Below are 20,650 nucleotides of genomic sequence, written 5' to 3'. Positions count from 1 at the left end.
AAGCTCCCCCCCTGCTGTGGCGTGTGCGGGACATGAGCCCGGCTCGGCTCTGCTCTTCTCTGGGCAGCCGTGAAGCTGTGCGGCCCCAGGCGTCCTCTCAGGGTGGCTGGGCAGGATCCAAGCACCAGTGAGTGTCATCTCCAGCCTGTCCCGTTCCCATCAATCCCATTAGCTGCGTGGGAGGCAGAGCTCCTAGGAAGAAAAACTCATTCAAGCTGATGAGTATAAGATAAATAACTGTCCGGAGGGGGTGAAAAAACAAGCAGGAGGAGGGTGCTGGAGAAAGTCCCCTGGTCAGAGGTGAGAGCCAGCAGGCAGGGGACAGGACAGGGCAAGGAAAGCAGGGAGCAGCCCCTGGGGCCAGAGGTGTCCTGTGCTTCTGGCCCCACAGAAAGAAGCCACAGGAGTCCCAAGGGGGAGTGGGGACACCATGCTGAGGCCCTTTTTTGTCACTGTAGCGTGCCACTGGGGCGTTAGACAAGGTGTTCCCTAAGCTTCATTTCCCCGAGTAGCCCCGAGGCAATGAGCACCCTCGGGTGATGCTTGTCCCCCTGTCACGCCAGGACTACGGCCACACCGCCCCCAGCCCTGTCTCGCTGCCACGACCTACATTCAGCGTCCCCAAACACACAGCCACGCACTTAACTGCATCAAACCCACCAAGTGCTGCACGAGGCTAATTTCTGATCAGGCTGTCACGCCGTATCACGTCAAATACCTTACAGGAGCCTAAGCGTATTATGCCGACGCAGCTACCTTTGTCAACCAAAAGCTGAAATCTCATCACAAAAACAATACCGGCTTTATCCTTCTTCAGCACCTCTGGGGCAAAGCTGCCTCGGGGGCTTCTCCCAGGTCACGGCACCCCAAGCGCTGCCCAATCCACCTGCCCGCGTCCCCCTGCCCCAAGGGTCCTGCTCCTCACACCCGCAGCCCAAAAGCTGCTAGTCTGGGGCTGAGCTTGGAGCCCCACAGCAGTGCAGCAGGACCAGCCTCGCTTCCTCTCTAAATGATTGCTTTAATTAGCGTTCGGGCTGATGTAGGTGATTAGTTCCACGGGAACTTTTGCAGCGGGCAGACAGACCAGCGGCAGCCCTGCGCTGCTTTAGCATTTACATGCTTTAATGCCAGCCTCCCTGCCAGCTGCCAGTCCATCTTCATTAGTCCACACGAGCCTTTCCTGAGCCTGTCTGGGGCTGAAGTGCCTCAAAAACAAATAATTGCCAATTACAGGTGCCCTGCGATGTGGTGGCAGTGCCCTGCTCTGCAGGAGAGGCTGGAGCCAACACACAGCCAGAGCCAGCCCCTGATGCTATCAGGGCGTTACTGGGTTATTGGGCTGGGAGGTGAGGGAAGGCATTCTTAGCTATGATGGTATCAGGGGCCCAGCATTAAACCCCAGGAAAGGCCGTGACACCAGGTGCTTTCTCCCTTTCCCCAGTTTGCTCACAGCAGAGCACCTACAGTGACTGGTTCTGGGCTCCTGTTTTCCTCCTGCCGTAGCAGTGCTGGATCCATGGCACAATGTGGGTGTGAGCAGTGGCTGAGCCTAAGATGTAGAAAGAAGTAACCTCCAAGCAACCACGAAATCCCAAGGTTTTGCACAAGCTTGCACACTGCCTGCTATTTATCTCAGCCACTGTAAAGCTGGATGGAGGCAGGAGCTCTGTGGGCAAGCATGGAGAGCCAGAGGGACTTGGGTGTCTCCTGAGCTTGGGAAGGGCAGGGGCTTCGGTGTCCATCTCCACCAGCCAAGCTGGAGCAAGGACAGAAAGAGAAACCTCAGGCTCCAAAAAAACCCACCTGTCAGCCCAGAGGAGGAAGGGGCACCACAGTTAACAGGCTGAGGGCATCAGCTGGAAATGAGAGGCCATCCCCCCGTGCACCAAGCTCTGCACAGGGCTGGCAGCAGTGTGACATTTGTGTGCTGCACACCAAGATCCCAATTAGAGGCGGATGGCTCACATGCTGCACGCTTTAATTAATTTGCCTTTTCCTGTTGGAGAATGACTTCTCTGACAGATTGGGATTGAGCAGAGAGGGCAGCTACTCCCTGCTGAACTGCTCGTCCTCAGCCCCAGCAGCAGGGGGAGAGGACAACCCCAGGCCTTGGCTGGGAAAGGTTGACAGCAGCACAAGTCCACTCCTTGGTTTTGGAAGAAGGTCCAAGGGGGGCATCCACAGCTCTGCTGCTGGCCTCCCCAGGCCTACGTGTGCTATGAGACAAGCTGCGATGAGCAACCACATCCCCTGACATGTGGGGAAAGGGACAAAAACGGCCACTGACACCGGTGAAACCAAGGAAGAAGTCTCCGTGCACCCAGCTGTGCCCTGGCTCCTGCCCTCTTGCTCCCTTCCTGGCTGTCCTGCAGAGCTGGGGTCTCCACACCACTTGTCTGCAGGGTCACCCCGTGGTGGCCCTGAGGCTGGCGCTGGTTGGTGCAAGGTGGGACTTCAGGGGAGTTCAGTGGAGGTGCTGGAGACAGAGCAGGAGGCCAGCAAAGGAGAGAGGACAGAAAAGCCAGGACTAACAGGACAAAAGGGCCTTACCACTTTGCTGCACTGCCTGCAGGGCTTTGGCAACCCCATGTTTGGACCCAAGGGTCTCTCCTTGCCACCAGCTGCTTAGGTGGCAAGCCTAGGGTGCTGGAGCATGCATCTACTGCAGGCAGCTCCAACCATTACTTCTTCCCACTGCCCCAGGCTTCTGGCACCTTCTCTTTTCCTATCTGACCTAAGTAATCTCGTGTCCTCAGCTGTCCCCCTGCTCTTCCAGCTCATTAGGGCATTTGGAGAAACCTGGCTCCTACCAAACCTGGACAGCCCACCATTAACCTCTTTCTGCACCCAGAACTAGCTCTTACTTTTGACTCTAATTCCCACCTCAAGTAGTTTCCATTTGCAGGACTTCACCTCTCACCCTGAGGTGACTCAGTTTCTTCAGTAGCCTCTTGCGAGGGACTTTATCAAAAGCCTTTTGAAAGCTAAATAAAATTCTCTGCACTGCATTTCTCCCAGGATTTTGTTAGCACATTTGAAGGCTCCTGACAAGCTAAGGCTGACAAAAGCTTTTGGTTTTTAAGATTATTTCCTGCTCCTAAGCAGCAAAACTCTCATTTTGCTTCCTAAATTGGGCCAGCAAACGTGCGTGGCTCCGGCTTCCTCAGGCAGCTCGTGCTGAATTTCCACCTCGCTCCTGGCAGGGCATTTGCCTCTGTGCTGCGTTACTGTGTTGCTGTGTGTTTTTCTGGGAAGGAGCCCCTGTGCTGCTGCGGTTGCCCTGGAGGTGGGCAACCCCCCAGGCTCCTGTCCCACACAGGGCTCTGTGCCTCAGGCCACCATGGCAGCTCAGGGGTGCTTCTACGCCCACACATGGAGGTCAGCCCAGCCCTGCCCAAACAAAGCAACCACCAAAAAGCCTCTTAGACTAAAACATGGCAGTCTGAGGCAAGGCAGAGAAGCTGAGCTTGGCACGTTCTAGGTCTGAACTCAAAAAAATAAAATGTGTTCTCTGCATACAAGCCCACCACCTCTGAGAGCACCTGCTGGTTTTGTGACCACAGCAGGACATCTACCAAGCACATCCAACATCCAAGGCAGCATCTGAAGAGTAAGCCCACGCACGCCCAGTCCTGCTTAGAGCTTGTTGAAGTCAGGCCACAGCTGTCATCAGTCTTTGGCCCAAAGCTACAAAGCAGGTTAGGAGAAGCATCAAAGGCGCCTGCTCTGAGGCCTCCACCAGCCTTACCTCATCCGGAAGGGCCTTCCCTGCAAGCCTCAAACCAGAAGCTGCTCGGGAGCTTCAGATGTCCCAGGCCAACGCCAAACAGAGCAGCTGCAGTTGTCTCGTGCTCCCACTGGAGTTCACTGCTGCTCTGCCACCATCTCAACAGGGACAGGTCTTGACCAAGTGGAAGCCCTCAGCCGAGCAGGCTTCAGGCCCTGATGCAGCTGTGTCACAGGGACCTGGCCAGCGTGCCCAGCCCTGGTGCACACCAGGCCTTTGAGAATCTGCCAGCACTAGAGCAAGGCCTCCCAGAAGACCTTTCCCCAACTGCAATGGAAATTTTTCTGTAGGTAGTTTGGCTCTGGCTGTGGAAATGGACATCTGTAAACGCTCTGCAGCACATCTACTGAGAACGGGCCTAAAGACTCTTCCAGGAATCACGCAGGGAGTAGGAACAGAAGATGCCAGGATGAGCTGAAGCAGAAGCAGTTTTTTCCAGGCTCTGTTTTTCTTTGTTTTCAAGCAGAGCAGTAAACAGAGTTCTGCCTAGACCTGCACCACCCTGTCTGCACAGGGCTTCAGCTGAGACAGTTCCTCTGGCTCCCCGTGTCAGCACATCCTCAGGCCAACCTACACTGGGATGCATGAAACCTTGCTCACCGCACAAGGGAATCCCGTTTTTCAGGCTGCTCTCCTGTCAGATCAGGGATGTGGTTGGCTCAGGGCAGGTTTTAGAGCCTCATTAACACTCTGCAATGAGGCCTGGAAGCAGCTGATTTGATTTAAGGTTCATTTCCAGGCTGTGATTTAAGAGAAGATTTGCTTAATGTTCTCTAACAGACTCTTCTGACTGGGAGCCTGAGTGCTGCCTAATGACAGCCTTATTTATCGTAATGTCTTTGCAGTGCACAGTCTACAGAAGCAGGGCAGGAGCGCAGCAGCTGCTGGCAGGTGCTCAGATGGCAGGGGAAGCATCCCTCAGCACAGAAAGTGGTAACAGGCACTGGGGCGTGCATTCCTTTATCCAGAACAGCCAGACATTGCATCTCCTTTCTGCTTTAAGAGGTCAGCAAGACAGACCTCTCTGCTTGCCTACAATAGACAGTACTGCATCTTTACATACCTTTCTGAGCAGGATAGGAGAAATACTCTCCCCTTTCTCCCTGCTGCAATACTTGAATGATGGGAAATGCAGGAGTGCCTGCTCATGTCCATACTGGTTAAAAGGCAATTTGCAATCAAGATTCTCAACTTCTCCTCTGTTTCCCCATTGTGAGCCTCCAACTCAAAGGCTGAGCCTGTCGTTCTCCTGGGAAGGGGATGATCATCGTTTGACATTTGTAAGCTACCTCAAGCTTCTGAGCTGGATGTAGCTATCCCGAGGCCGATCACACAAACATCCATCAGACAAATAAAGACAGTAGGTCAAGCAAGGGTTTGTCATATTTTAATGACATTGATCTTTGGTGTTTCCCTCGTTAGCACTCACGCTCTCCCCGTCCTTCTTCCACAAACCTGCTAGGGATGGAGAGTTACAAACGAAAAGGAAAATCACATTTGAGACTAAAAACAAAATATCAGAGCCTTGATTTCTCCACTAGAAACTACATGTACAAGGTCAAGATTTCACATGCAACACCTTACATCACAGACCCATACCTCACACCCTGGCCTGGAGCTGAAAGACATTTCCTGCCCCCTGCCAAGGAGGTGCAGCTCAGTCCTGGCACCACGACACCACTGGGATGGCTCATTCACGTTTATGTTGGCACAGCTTAGGATATCCTTGTGTGAACTGCATCCCAACTAGAGAGCAGTAGCCCCTATCCCTCTACCCACTCATATAGCAGCTCTGCTTAGGTTCCTGCCAAGTACTAAACTAATTCTAAAAAGGAAGGATCCCCTCTTGCGAGCAGTTCCTGAGCCATGCAGGTTTTGACGAAGCCCAGCTCTTCCCAGAAAAGACCACAACACAGGCAGGAAGGGTCCTGGAACACCATGCTCTGAGGGGTAGCAGTGCTGAGCCACGGAGCAGGACTGTGGCCTGGAAGACTCCTCCACTCCAGCAACAGCACTGGAGCATCATGCCCAGGTTTGCCCAGGAGGACCTCCAGTCTCCAGAAAGATGCTGCAGGCCCATTTCCCTTTCTTCACTCTACTGATCAGCCCCTGGGCATAAAAGGGCAGGAAAGAGGAAAAGATGGGAAAGGAAAGAAAACGAAAGAAGCTGTACAAAGGATGACACTGACCAAATTGCAGGATTAGGGCTGAGCTCAGGGGATCCCACAGGACTTCAAAATCTGCATGGGGTGCAGTCAGCATGTTTTTATAATCCTGTTAAACTATTCAGCAGCGGGAATGTTGGAAGTTAAGGTAGTATGCTTTCTTGCCCACGACTTCCTTGAAGTTCTTATCCCTTGCCACTCACCCAGGATATAGAAACCCCCTGAACCACCAACATCCTGTCAGAGCCACAAGTCCCTACTCTTCCAGCTTCTGGCCAGCTGTGAGGTACAGGTCTCTGCTGAGCAGTACAAGGGTAGCACCAACACACAACTCATCTCTACCTGTTCCGCGACTCCCCACTGGTGCTGTCATTACTATAGAAGTTGGTACTGTCAGGAAGATGGTTATTATTAGTTAGGTCACTGTATTCAATTGGTCCCTCAGTGTCCATGGAGGACTGGGCCTGCTCTGGCAGGTCCAGGTCACCGGTGCCTTGTCCTTCACTCCCGCCAGGGGCTGTCCGCGGGCTCAGGCCATGCTCTGACAGCTGCATAGACTCTGAAAGGATCCGTCCCTCCAGCTCAGCTGCCAGCTGCTGCGAGGTGGACTGCTGTGCTGCTGCTGTGCCCTCAGCCCCAGTGGACTCTGCACCCGTCTGAGAGCTGCGGTGGATGCGGTGACTCACGATGATGTTGTTGCCGAAGCCACCCATGGATGCCATGGTGGTGCTCTGTTCCCGCTGGACCACAGCTGTCATGCCACCTTCTGCCATCAGCCTTTGGATCCTACTCAGGGCATCCTCCCCACTGGCCCCATACTCTGGACCTTCACCTGCAAGAGAGAGCAGAAGCAACGTTGGTGCACACGGCAAACTACAACACAAAGACAAAGCATGCTGGGTTGCTGAATCACCGTGCATACGTGCTGGGACAGAAGACAGGATTTGCTCCAGAGGGAGCCCAAAGTTTTATTTTGCTAACTTTCACTGACGTGGCAAACAAATGCAGCATACTCTGTCAAGAAAATCTTGGCCACTCCCACAGGTATCCCTCACAGACTTGTTTGTCCAGGCCTTGGAGAGGAAGCTTCTATCTAGCCATGTGGGTCAGCCAAAGAGGAGGCAGAGGTGGTCTGTTTTCTCACAGCTGTGAAGACAGTCCAGCCACTTCCACAGGGGCAGGAAGAAAAGAAAGCTCTGTTTGCATTGCAGTAAACCAAACATTTCACCATGGTTCTCAGATGGGTTATAATGTGTCTCACCCATCTGAGAACACCCCAGGCAAGCAACATGAAGGCAATCTTCCCCAGTATCAGGGAGGACATGGACAGCTGGCCAAGTGCAGACAGCAGCTACAGAACACAGTCTGTGCTTCCACATCACCTATGACTGAGGAAAGATCAAGCGTTTAGTCTTCTGCTCTCCTCAACCGGTATCTTTTGAGGAACACAACGAAAAATGATCTAGGGTCTTTGCCTACTCTGCTTCTGAGAGTTCCTTTCATGGTCAGGTTGTACTGAGCTCTGATGGAACCATTGTCAGATGCCTTAGTTGCTAAAGATTACCTTTGAAGAAGAAAATTTCACAGAAAAATAGCCCATGTAGGAAATTAAATCCCTGTGGCAGGAACATCCAGCCCAGTTCTGTTTCCCAGCATCCTTCTTTTGCTACAGACCTTAACCAGACTGTCTGGGGAAAACAATCTGTAATCATAAACTACCAGAATCATTCCACAGTGGGATCCTGACTATTCTTATTAAAGAGATAAATCTCACTCCCAGCTCCATGAAGCTATCACAGTGCTGATTAGAGGAGGAGAAAACCATGAGCTCTCCTGGCACCAAGGAAATCAACACAAATGTCAACAAGGCTAGATGTAGGCAGGAGTTAAAACACAATAAAAAGAAAATGCCACATTGACTAGGAAGACAAAGCGTTCGGGACTTGGGATGAAGATCATATCTCCAACATGGGATCTGGGGTATTCAACAGCCTACTCCATGCTGCTGTAGATGGTGTTGTTTGTGGGTTTTTTTTTTTGAAAAAACTAACAAACATAGTTAAAGCTGTTAGCACGTATGCACCCGGTCAGTAACAGATTATTCCCCTTCTTCTTCAGCTCAGTGGTACTTGCATCAAATACCACTGGCTTCTTCCACCACAGAGTAAGGCTAATCTCATCTTCAAGCAAGTCTGCTGACATACTGCCCTGCTGTAGAAATACCACGGATATTAAGAACAAGCTTAATTCTCACAAGAAGACTAAGTCTCTTTCTACTAGGAATGTAGTAAGCCTGCTGTATCAACCATACATACAGCGGTGACATAGCTCCTTGATTTAGAGCATTAGCGAGACCACAGACACCAGTAACCACATGAGAATTTGGAGCAGAGCCCAGAGGACTGTGCAAAAACGACCTCCTGGGCAGAGCCTGGCCAAAAACTGTAGCAGAGAAATCCTGTTCAGGACATGGTTGGTGCATGAACTAGGAACCAGGCTGACCAACGCGAACAAGACTGAGAACAGAGGAGGCTATTAGAGGACTAGAAACTTGAGCGTGAAAAACATGAATGCCACGGGATATTGGCACATTAATCATGAGCAGGAGTAAGTGGAAGGTTTGAGAAGTGTGGTTTTGAACTCAGTCGTCGTTTCCTTCTGAGGGCATAGTCGTAAGCACTTTGTTAACAACCATCTGGCCAGGCCGGACAGGAAGCTTGAGAAAGCCAAGACGTGCAACCTGGTTTAGAGGCTTGCCAGCCTGCCCTATCTACGCGAGCCCTAGAACAGCAGGTACTGTGCTCTTGACACATCGCTTGCTATAAACTGGCCCATACAGGAGAACTGGAGCTGCAAGGGTCCCCAGACAATGTTCCTTAACATCAGGAACATGTGCTTCACGAGGGGAGCCCATGCAGACAGCGCACACCGCAGCACTCCCTGCTGTTGCCTTCACCTTAATTACCATGTGCTGTGGCTGACTTGCCAGTCGAGGTGGCTGCCTGCTCAGGAAACAGGCATGGGCTGGTGCTAGAGAAGGAATCAGTGAGTCCCAAGTCTTCAGGTTATGAGGACAGAGAGACAGCAGTATTGGAAATGCCAGAAAGACAGACCATCAAAGGTGAGAAGTGAGCCTCACCATTCAAGCAGCCACAAAAGCACCTCTGCTCTGGGGGCTGGGGAGCTGTCCTCCCTTTTCCCCCCTCCTCAGGTTCCCAATTTTGGCTGACTGGTTTGGAGCAAAGCTTCCTGAGTGATTTGCCTTGAGCTGAGCTACAGCACAGATTCATGCACAGACCATTTCTACTATCTGAAGCCTCCCACACATGTTCTCCTCCATGCTGCCAATGCAGACCACACTAGCCCTCAGTGCAAGTGAAATAGAAGCTAACTTCCATTTAGTGGAGGTTCAGACTACGTACATGGGCACTTACCCAAAACAACAGCAGTGCTGTAAAACCCACACCTGAAGTCACCAGAAATTCCAACTTGCTGCAGTGGCCAAACTCCATTCTCTGCTCCACCAGCTGAACAAAACCAGGACAGAGAAAAACCTGCGCTGGTAATACTTTTTTTTTTTTTTTCTCTCCAGACTCCAAGGGTTTTAAGCATAACCTGAGCTTGTGTGGGATGAGTAATCCATGTGACAGCATATCTCATTCTCCACTCAGAAAAGGCAATTCCTCTTCTCTCATTTTATGCTCAGAACTACATTCTGTTCTTCCAAGCCCTGTAAAATCCTTCATCCTCAACTAACATTCTTCTAAGCCTACCTTCTTGGGTCAGGAAAATAGAAAAATAACGCAGGGTACTAAAGACAATGTCCAGACAACTGAGCTAACCAGTTCCAGAAACAGACTGTGTGTGAAGTACCAGGGTAGGCGTAAGACCTGGCAATTTCTCCTCCACCTCAGCTGTCCCTATGTCAGAATCCATCACAGGGCAGGAAGTGATCCCAAAAGTCTCCAAGTTTTGGCCAAGGACACTCAGTTTCTGTGCCTGACAGCACAGAAAAGCATCACATGTTGTTCCCTTCCACAACACAAGTATTACTGTTGTGTCTATTGTGCTACTCCTACAACCATTTTATACTCTACCCAAAGTAACCTCTCCAGAATTCCAAAACCCCATAAATTTCACAAACGTGTACCAAAAATTATACCACGGACCAGTGGATTTCTGTCACTCTAGGTGACTGGCTCCAACAATTAACAAAATGGTAACTAGGATACTCTCTAGCTAATGCATCTGTCTTTAGAAGCCCTCTACCACACCACTCCAGTAAGACAGGACTTTGGTACGGAAGACTACAAAGGCAAAATGCCCAACAACCTTTCAATGGAGCTGGGCATAAGACACAAGGAGCAGTGCATAAGGAACATTTCCATTCTTAAATGAAGTGAACTCTGCCACACTTACAGGTAATAGGACATAAGTTCTAAGTTACCTGTGGACATGGAGAACACACACCTGATAGAGCAAAGCCCATAGAGGCACGGGTGAGATCAGGCTCATCTGCAGCTGATATCCCTCTTCAACTTTTCCTATTTTCAGCTTTCCTCTTTCTAAAACAAGCAGTAGTTAGTAGCTGTGCTTGCAAACAAAGCTACAAAATTAGTGTTAGAACTGCAGAGACATCTAAGTCTTCAGAGTACATGGAACAATAGCTCTGAGGTGTGAGCTGACCCACTAATTCAGATGCTCAAAGACAAAAATATCAGCACTTTTAAATTAATTCACTCCTTGCAGAAGGAGAGGAAAGGGAGGGTCACAGCTCTGCCTAACCAGCTATGAATAATCACATCTCTCAGTGCAAGAAGAAATACTACCAGTTACTTTCCTCCCCAACCTAGCTCAGAAGCATGTTCATGCTCCCCTTCTGAGGTAGCTAATCTAAACAGAAAAAGCACAACTGCTTTGACTTGTAACCGATTTCTTAACAGCATCTCACTTTGGTGATTTGTAGAGTGAAACTTATTTTTCTAATTAGAGTTTAAAAATTGCTCTATAATTTAATCCCAAGAGAGCTAGGTACTTGAAGTACTTAGCACTGCGAAAGCTTGCACAGTACCCGACGCTATTTTTTAGTGAGCACTTTTCAGAGGGTTTTAAAGAGAAACTGAACTTCATAGTTCTATGGGGCTTGTAACACACATTTTACAGATTTGCAGTTCCATAGGACGTGACATTTTACAGATGGACAGGCAGATGAAAGGTTAAGGGATCTACCCACGTTTCTGCTTGGAGAACAAGAAGCAGATCTGGAAATAGATCTGTGGTGTCCTGGATCCCATTTGTGTAGTTCCCACACTAATCCCCAAAAAAGTCACATTACATCTGACAAGAGCATTGCAGGAATGTGTTCAGCTAATGCAAACCAGCATGTTTCTTCGTGAAACACGTGAGACTGCTGGGGTCACAGTATTCCTGCCCATGCAGGCCACAGCACACGTTCCTAATGTCTCAGATCAAGCATATTACATTGCATCTAGGCACACTGACTGTGCTCATAATTGCTGCTTAGGCATCCTCAGGATGTTCTGTTTGTATCACAAGTTTCAGCTGCATGTGGTCTCTTTTCACTACTGTTTGAACAGAATGAATCCCACAACCCTTTTTCCTCCCAAAAGCACCAGCTGCAGCCTCTGAAAGCAGCTGGACAGGACAGAAATGTGTACTGGCCAGTGAATTTAACATATTCAAGTAGGTTTTTTAAAAAAACTTTACATGACAGCAGTCAACGTGTTGCTTCCTCAAAGACAGGCAAAGTAGCAATCCACTGACAGCAATCCACTGATGGCTACGTAACTGGTGCCTACCTGCACAACGAGCATTTAGCTAGCTATCCGAATTTTAAGCCCCAAAGACAACGCAGATGGGAACTAAGATGATGATTGCCACCCAGGTATTTTTACTAGTTTTGGAAATACCTCTTTCCTCTTTTCTTTTAAAAAAACTGGATTAACTTGAAGCTGTATCAATACACTGTCAAGAGCCAAGGACAGCGTGGGCACACAAACGGACAAGCATCGTGCAGCTCTGCAAAGACCCCTTCACCTCAGCCTGCAGCACCTTTTCTTTCCATAGGTCCAGCCCCTGCCAGCTGCTGCTGCTTACAGCACACTCCACACTCTCAGCAGCTAAGCAAGTGTCAGCCACAGCATGACCCAATCTGGGCTGGGAGTTACTATTTCTAAAGGTTAAAGAGAGGTCATTAACACTCAAAGAATCTTGCTGGTTTTGAGTGAGATTTAATTTGCCAGTTGAATACACATCCTTCCCCATCATGACTGTCCATTTGCAAGGGAAAATGCAGTATAATGCCCAACAGATTGTTTCTAATTAAGAGTGCCTCAAAGTTACAACTCCATCACAATTTCCACTGTGTCAGCCAGCTTAAAAGAAAGTAGTAGACAACTGAAACACTGGTTTAGGAATTTCTTAGTACCCCTCAGTTTTCCACACAAATCTAACTTTGCTTGGTTCATGTGTGGCTGGTGAGCAGAGCTCACAAAGCAGCTATCAACTGCTGTAAAACAAAATGATACAGACATTAGAGGGATTCACTTCTAATAAAGTCATCATATACTCATTCCTCCAAAGGAGGTAGAAAGATAATCAGAACAGCAAAGTCCCCGCAGAGCTTTGCATGAGAAAAGGAAACTATTTATACCAGCACACAGCTTAATTAGATTTCTGATGCAATTCTGCTTTTTTTTTTTTCCTGTACAGTAAGCACATATCTGCAAGAAATGCTCTGATCCAGAACTCCCCACAAAAGTAGAGCTGACAGGACATAGGACAGAAGCCCACTCTTGTGGGTAGCACTAGTCTTTTTGTTTTTAATTTTTTTTGGCAAACATTTGAGGATTTTTTTTTCTTTCCTCATGATGAGGTGATAACTAAAGCACTTTCCTTTACATCACTCAGAATCACATCTGATTTATCCATTTTGCTGCTGATAATACTGCTAAGCCCTTATAGTGATTTACATCTTCAAAGCCCCATACAAAACACTAATTAATCTTCACAGCCCCTGGTGCACTGTCTGGGAAGATTTATTCCCATTTGGTAGATGATTAATAGTTTGCCCTAGGTCACACACCAAGTTAGTGGTAGCACACTTCTTTTCTTTGAATATTCCTGACATCTAGATCCTGCTATTAGTGAAACTCTGTTTACCTTCAACATGGCAAAGAGTTATGGTAGATACAGTGGGCAAATTAACCGTCACAAAAGCAGCATCTAATCTAACCTGTTTAAATGCACTGCAGGCGTATTAAGAGATTATGATGCTGAAATAAAGGTAAACGTAATGCCACGGCAAGCTCAATAGGGCTCAAGCTCTACTAATGTGAAACAATAAGACTCTTGGATGAAACATACCACTGATGCCACACGTCCCTGAGGTGGTAGACAAAGTAGCTGAACAAGCCAGTCCATCCAAACTTGTCTTTCCATTTCACAATAGGCCCTCATGCTCTTCCTCTGTCAATAATTACAGTTGTATTTGGATCCTAAACTCTCCTCATAGTTAATCTCTTCACATGTCCTCAACTGCATTAACTCTCCCCGTTTTGGCACAGGAATTTCCACTGAGAATGTAAATGGCAAAAAGAATCGATCAACTACAACATGTGAATCATCTCCAGTGCATGCACCTGTCCTGGAAAAAACTTCCTTTGTTCTGAGAATCCATATAGTGGACAGGGGAGTGACAGCCCATTTTGCACGTGAAGCTGCTTGTGGAAGGACATATGGTAAGTCAGTCTGAGCCAGAGATCACACCAGCTATGGAACCTGACAACCTTCTTTAAAGCAAGAGACAGACAACAGGAAGTCTTTGTCATTTGCTTGCTGTCTACACTCCTTTTCTTCCACATGCCATGTGTTTTGCCCCACTGTGGATAACTTGCCCAAGGCATTAGTAAAGAACAACCTTTCCTCATCTCACTAACAAGTATACTTACAAACCATGTTCTAGATCTGAAAATTGAAAGGCTAATTAAAGAGAACGAGGACATGAAGCCTTCAGATGACTGCAGAACAGCAGCTGTGGGAGGAAGCCACTGGAGAAGTCCTCTGATTTAATAGAGCAGAGAGAGGCTGCAGCATCAGCCATCGCTGCATTGATGCAGGAAGGTCCCACAGCTGCTGCATACCCTACGTACCCCTGTTCTCGGTCCGCATACTACATTCAGTGGAAGAAACAGTTCCCACAAGCTCGACACTTGTCCAGACATCCTATGTTCCAGCTGAATTCACACGCCCTCAACTGCATTAACTTTCTAGAGAGGTTAATCCTAGTTCTGCTGAGATAAGCAGATGTGAAACCCCACAGGTCAGGAATTTGTCATTTAACTTTGAACACAAGAGCCAAGATCAGAGAAACACAAAGCCTTATCCCACATGCTGGATGCTGCACAGCAGCAATTGTGGAAGAGTTGCAGGCTGATGAGGATCTCCCAGAATGACGGAGCACAAGCATACAGGCACAAAGAGGCAAGTCATGGTGCTGCTTTCCAAAGCCAAATGAGTTCATCATGAACCAACACTTTCAAAATTGCCTCTCTGGTTTTCTCTGCCTTTCCCATATATATAGTGCCCAATGCATTCCTAGCCAAGCGTTCAGAGCACCAAAGCACCGTGGTATAGTAATAGAGACAGGAAGCCTGGACAAGATCACCATGCTTTCAAAAAATTGGTGATTTGTTACCATAAAGGAATTGCACATCAGCTTCTTACAGCTCCTTACACATTGATAAATTTTCCCAGACTAGAAAACATTAGAGATGTTTTTGAACAGCTGAGCCGGACACTCATCAGTCTTTGTCAATCATACTAAACAGAATACTCATACCTGCTTTGTAAGAAGCAATTTACAGTATTTTATTTTGTATACAGAGGCCGAGTTTGTGAAACCTACACGGGTTTTAGGTGCAGAGGTTGAAGGACCAACCTAAGCTCTAACAGAGGCAGAAAGGATGATTATTAGCAGTCTGCAGGCTTACTAACAGTTACAGTTCAGGAGATTTGTAAGGAGTGATGCCAGTACAACTGACTTTACAAAGATGCAATGATCTGGAGAAAAGTTCATTTTGCCCTGTAAAAGCACATGAAAAAGACATCTTCTCTATTCATATGGATGGAGATTCATTGTACTGATCATCTTGGTCTGGCTACATGTAAATTAGACTGGACAAATCTGTGCTGAAGAGATGTAGGAGTGTCCAAATGGATCTCACGATGTGGAACCTAAGTGAAAACTCCTCACCCACCAAGTAAACTCTGTCAAGTAAGTGACTGATTGAGCTCCTACCTTCCCCAGTCCCTGCAGAGGCGGATTCCTGCTCCTGTACCTCCCTCTCTGTCTGAGTCTCCGCATTCTGCAGCTGAGGCGCCAAGGTCTGGGTACCCTGTGAAGTCACAGAGGTGGGGGGATTTCGGGGTTGCAGGCCTATGGCATTCATCAGGCCCATGTCCCTGTCTGTCCTCCATGTGGCTCTGCTGGTTCTGAAAAGAGAGAAAAACAAGTAAGACCAGGAGCATTGGAGGCAATACGCCCCAGCAAGATGGAAGCATCCACCTGAGCCTCCATTTCTTGCCTCCACTCCAACCACACACCTTCCAGCCACTGTGCAGAAAGGGGCAGGAGGAAATCACCACCTGCACTTACATACAGACATCCCTCTGGCTTCAGCTGGCTGGTCTCCAGTTTTAAGCTACAAGAGACTTTCAGTCCACTCACCCTTCCACAGAAGCAGTGTGTCTGACAGGCATAGATAGATATCCCTGCAGTATCACAGCCTGTAGAACAACTTGCTCTCAGGGTCACCGAGTTAAGTCGACAACACAAATGCAGCACAGGACCATAAACACACACACAACCTCCCTCTGCACGTCAGCAGGGCAGTTTCAGCTCCCGAGGACACAGCCTGTATCCCTTCTCTCCTCTGGACCTCCTAGTTTGTCAGCATCACACATGAATGCACTCTGGCAGGCATTTCTGCTCGTTCCAGTCAGACGAGAAATTCTCTGTTCTCCAAAGTAAATAACAGGAACTGCCTCAAGGTTCATTAGCTTCTTCTCAGAGACAAACAGTTGAAGTGTATTCAACTACAAAAATTGAATATTGGCAATGCTTGGATGCTCTTTCCAAAACTGACCTCTGGCTATAAGTGCTGGGAATGGTAAGGAGTTTCTAGGAAAGACTGCCTCATCACAATCTACATTCTTTCATAAGGTTTTGAAACCTACCATACTTTTCTTGCCCTCTCATAGGGAGCTAGTTCATTCTCGGGCAGTGTTTCTGCCTCTGATGCCTCAGTCCCCTAAAGAGGGGATGGAGCTCTCACCCTTCAAGCTGTTTGGAGCAGCTTGTGAGACTGATACGCGTTGTCAAAAAAGGCAAGCAGTGGCAATATCCACGCATGTGGCAGAGAAAGAATCTCTACTTGTTAATTCACCCTCAGTCAGGCCAGGGCTGTAGGATAGCACAAACACCAGCTCATAACTTCCTTGGGATCTTGGAGCTCGTAGTTCAGAAACAGGACTGCCATCCTTTTGTCAAGAACAGTTGGCTTAAGGAGAAGTACTCTTCACTGGGGAAATAAGGATGGTGCTGCTTATTTCTCTCGTCTTTAGGATAACTGATGGGTGTATCACTGGGCAGACTAGATGAAACAGCCAACAGGGTTCTCAAGGGATTTAGCTTTATTTTCAAAGTTTAGACCTGAGAAACAACTGTCCCATGACTAGACACCAAAAAGATGAAAATCAGACACAAGTGCAACCTGCTGGATTTGCGTTTCTTTCTGCAAACTGCCACTTGCTTCAGTTTATCCTCCAAAGGCACCATATACTTTGCAGAATATCTTTGATGCTCCAAGCCCCGCATGTTCCTTCCACAGCTTGATCAAGGATGCTACTAAGGCCACAGATGCCATGTACTTCACTATCACTGGCAGCATTTTGGGGCACTGAATGTTGCTGGCAGCATCTCAGTTGGCCCAACAAAGCAGTACCAAAGAAAAAAAGGGGGAAGAAGTGGTGCTCTCATATGTAATGAAGACAGCAGAAAGGGTCAGCCTACTCTAACCCACACTCAGGAGACTCACCCAGGCCGCTCGGTGTTCCTGCTGCTGGAATGCACAGCGAAGACATTCTCGTTCTGCTGGTCCCAGTGGTACTCAACTCCAGAGTTTAAGGCCCTTGAAATAACAAAGAAGAAAAAATGTATTAGTATGGCAGGACACTATTCCGTCCAGCATACGTTACATCCCCACAACATGGAGGACAGTGCTGATTCCTGACCCACAGAGACTGCAGATATAGCTCAGTTCATGTTTTCATTACAAAGGCTCATCATCACTTGCAAACATAGAGTACTGTACTACCCAGATAGCTCTGGAATATCCCATTCCCATTCATTTCAATTCAATATTAGCACTGAAGCACGGCACCATGAGTGGAGAGATTTTCAGGAAATGAAGACATACAACTGTGTGTATAAAATCAGGTTACCGTACCTCCAAGTGACTAAACAAAGAATTGGAATGGGAAGACCAATTCTCTTTGTGGTGTCTGCCAGCATTTCCTGTGCTAGGTAATGCTAAGTAAAATACTGCTCTGTATTCTACATTTCGTTTCTTTGCAAAAGGTTCTCGTTCTTTCTATCTATAAATAAATCTCTATACAGCCTTCCCACTGACAGTCACTGCAGAACAAGGGCAGATGCAGAGGATATTTTCGTAAGGTTTCACAAAAGAGTTTGTGCTGGATCAACTCTCTCTCTACTGGGAAAGTCCAAAGCTTGAATTTTACAGCTAATGCTACTAAGTTTAGCAAAACATCGATGCTTTGGCAAACTTTCACAATGCATTTCCTAAAAAGCTATGTAAATCCAGGGCTGGCTAATCACCTCACAGGAACAGGCAAGGTCAACAACATATCGTGAATCACCTCTCCACTGCTGAAGACACTAAGCTGTCATAACCATGAAGCTCTAAGTACACCTCCCACAATTTCTGAGGCCCTACAGCTCTTTGACTGGAAGAGAGTGAATCCAACTTACTCCATGCCATACATGTTAGAGCCCTTCTAGTCACGTAAGAGCCCCCAGCTTCTCTTACAGGATCAAAGCAGTTAACTGTGGGATTTGGCCTAGTCAGCCTAGAAGCCCTTCTCCCACAAAATGCATGGACAAGACTGTAGTTATCTGAAGTCTGGGATAACAGGAGGGACATAAATATAAGCCTAAGAACCATCCACAGGGCTTTGTAAGGCCACTCCCTCCACAGAATCCAAAGTGTGACGACAGGACCTTGCTTGGGAAGGATCCTTTGGGCAGATGAGCCACTGCAGTAAGAGTAGCTCCCAGGACTCCAGGAGCCACGCTGCAGGAGTGCAGCCAGCAAGGTGTGTGGGAGACCTTCATAAAGTGCCCTCACTGTTTGCCTGGCCGATGGGCTTAGGAGCAGGCCTCCTGCCCTACAATCACTGGTTACGCTGTAAGGAAAATGGTCTCAGATGATAGAAATACGCGCACAGACAGGCCAGCAGCTCGATACACGCTCTGGAGAAGCAGGGAGCACCTGAGGCTCATGGATCCCAATAAGCTAAATGAAGACAGAAAGCAGGGGGCTCCCTAGGGCACTAGGAAGCCCCATCAGCAAGTTACATGGTGAGACAAGCAGAGGGACTCTCTAAACCAAGAAACAGGCACATGCTGTACAGTGTGAGAGATTTCCCACCTACTGCTGCGGCCCACCTCCAAAAGCCCTACGGGGACTGAATTCGCATGGGGCTGTCCTCACAGAGAATTTGGACAAGGGGTTTTGCCATGCCATGCTGGTATACCAGCTCCCTGTGAGCTGGCCTGAGGATTTCGAAGCAATGCCGTGTACCGATTGCTGGACTGCAGATTTCTCCCCACTGGTGCTAGCTACAGAAAACAGGCAGAAAGTTAGCAGTGCTGTGCAGCAGTCACCATAAGGAGGTTAAAAAAAAAAAAGTCCTGCATAGACAGAAGAGAGTGGATGGCATTGAAAAGCTGGACTAGCATCACCTCTCAGGGCATGAACTAAGCATACATCCACAGTCTAAAGGAAGGATCCAGGACAAGTAGTTGGTAGCTGATTATGGCTCAGGCACAAACTGAGCGTATATATGTATACATGAAAGCACACATTGTCCCTGTAATGAGATGTCTCAGTAGAACTGCATCAAGAACCCCAGCTTAGAAGAGGCAAGGGTGCTGCAATGGCAGAGCTGAGTCTGCTGGAGGCCTGGGGCAAGGCTGCTGGGGTGACAGCACCCCAGGTTGGGACCAAGTACAAAAGCTGGAGAAAATTAGGTCAACAGAACCATGCACAGAGTCTACAGGAAGCAATAATTACTTTTTTTTTTTTTTTTTTTTTGCTGTGCTCACCCTGTGCTGCATTATACCCCATGAAAGCAGCTGCCAGGGAGACGCAAATTTTCAATGACTCTGGAGTTTATTGACAGATGGTAACTTGCCACTGCACACTTACCAGTCCCTCTCTGGCTGTTCATCCTGTGCCCAGTTCACTGAGATCTGTCACGCTTTGCTGTCTGCAAAGCAACACACTCCCTCGGCAAGGGAGACTTTCTGACCTGGTAGTCAAATTTTCCAGAAAAAGCCTGGCTTCCTTGGCATATGCAGCTGTTATCCAATAGAGTTGAAGTGACCCGTGCTCTACCATGCCCTCCACGCTTCTTCATGCTTTCCAAAGTACAGACACGGTCCCCACAGCCACATACACAACTCGTATTCCTCACCAAGCAACTGCGTGCTCTGTTTGGTTTTGTCAGTTCCCACCTCTAAAACCCAGAAGACTGCAAAGCTTTCCCTAAGCCAAATCACGAGCTGGCAATACTGAGTTCCCCCCTTCCCACAAACACCATGGGTATGTACTACACAGAAAGCTCAGATCCTGCACGTGCATGCACACATACACACTTTGTGTCTGATTCATCTCACTTTTACAAAAGCATCATGGTACCAGGCTGACATGCAGTGCACGGTTAAATACTTCATCCCTTCTCCCACCCATTCTGCAGAGGCACACTGCTGTACAGCCAGGCTGTCGTTTAGGAAACTCCATTCCAACTCTTCGCTGTCAATTCACACCTTTCCCTGGACAGTGAAATCAATACCCATTCCACCGAATACATGACTTTGCACACTGGTTTTAAATGCTGCCATTTATCAACTATGTTTCACTGCCAGGGACCTATTTGCTATTCATTTACTGCCAGAGAATCGAGGATTTTGCTTTCCTTTCCTAAGAGGAAGATCTGTGGCAGCCAATGTCACTGCTCTCTTTGCTGATTCTGGGAATGCTTAAGCCAAGGTCACTAGACCTATTCATGATGGGAGTTCAACATCTTCACTACCACTCTCACCTGGCTTTTTAGTGTACAGTGAGTACGTATGTCTACCTGCAGGGCCAGAAAACTGGCTAAGAACAGACAGTGGGCACTCCCCACTGCAGCAGCAAGCATCCTCACTGCTAACCTTCAGCAGACCCTTCCTCCACCAGGGCCAACCAACCAACCTGCCCTCTCCCAACTCCACCTTTTGTAAATGACTTTGAGTGATAAAGCCCTCAGCACGATCTTTCCTTTTTCTTGCAAGTATGTACACCTCTGACCTGGAACCCACAGCCATAAGGCG

At 48.1% G+C, this 20,650-nt stretch overlaps 1 protein-coding gene across 3 annotated transcripts in view; it reads right to left on the bottom strand.

The window, feature by feature from the left end:
- Window positions 1-5,158: 5,158 nt before the first annotated feature.
- AMBRA1 (autophagy and beclin 1 regulator 1) overlaps window positions 5,159-20,650 on the bottom strand; it is a 130,576-nt gene continuing 115,084 nt past the window's right edge. For all 3 annotated transcript variants that reach the window (XM_040557763.1, XM_040557764.1, XM_040557765.1), the window contains 3 exons: window positions 17,070-17,162; window positions 15,272-15,465; window positions 5,159-6,784 (listed from right to left, as the gene is read on the bottom strand). In XM_040557763.1, the coding sequence (XP_040413697.1) occupies window positions 6,291-6,784; window positions 15,272-15,465; window positions 17,070-17,162 (781 nt within the window). In that variant the 3' untranslated portion in view covers window positions 5,159-6,290. The remainder of the gene's footprint in view (window positions 6,785-15,271; window positions 15,466-17,069; window positions 17,163-20,650) is intronic.

Source organism: Cygnus olor, chromosome 5, assembly GCF_009769625.2.
Source record: "Cygnus olor isolate bCygOlo1 chromosome 5, bCygOlo1.pri.v2, whole genome shotgun sequence".
In the NCBI taxonomy this organism is placed as follows: Eukaryota; Metazoa; Chordata; class Aves; order Anseriformes; family Anatidae; genus Cygnus; species Cygnus olor.
This window is presented reverse-complemented; position numbering and strand designations above follow the sequence as displayed.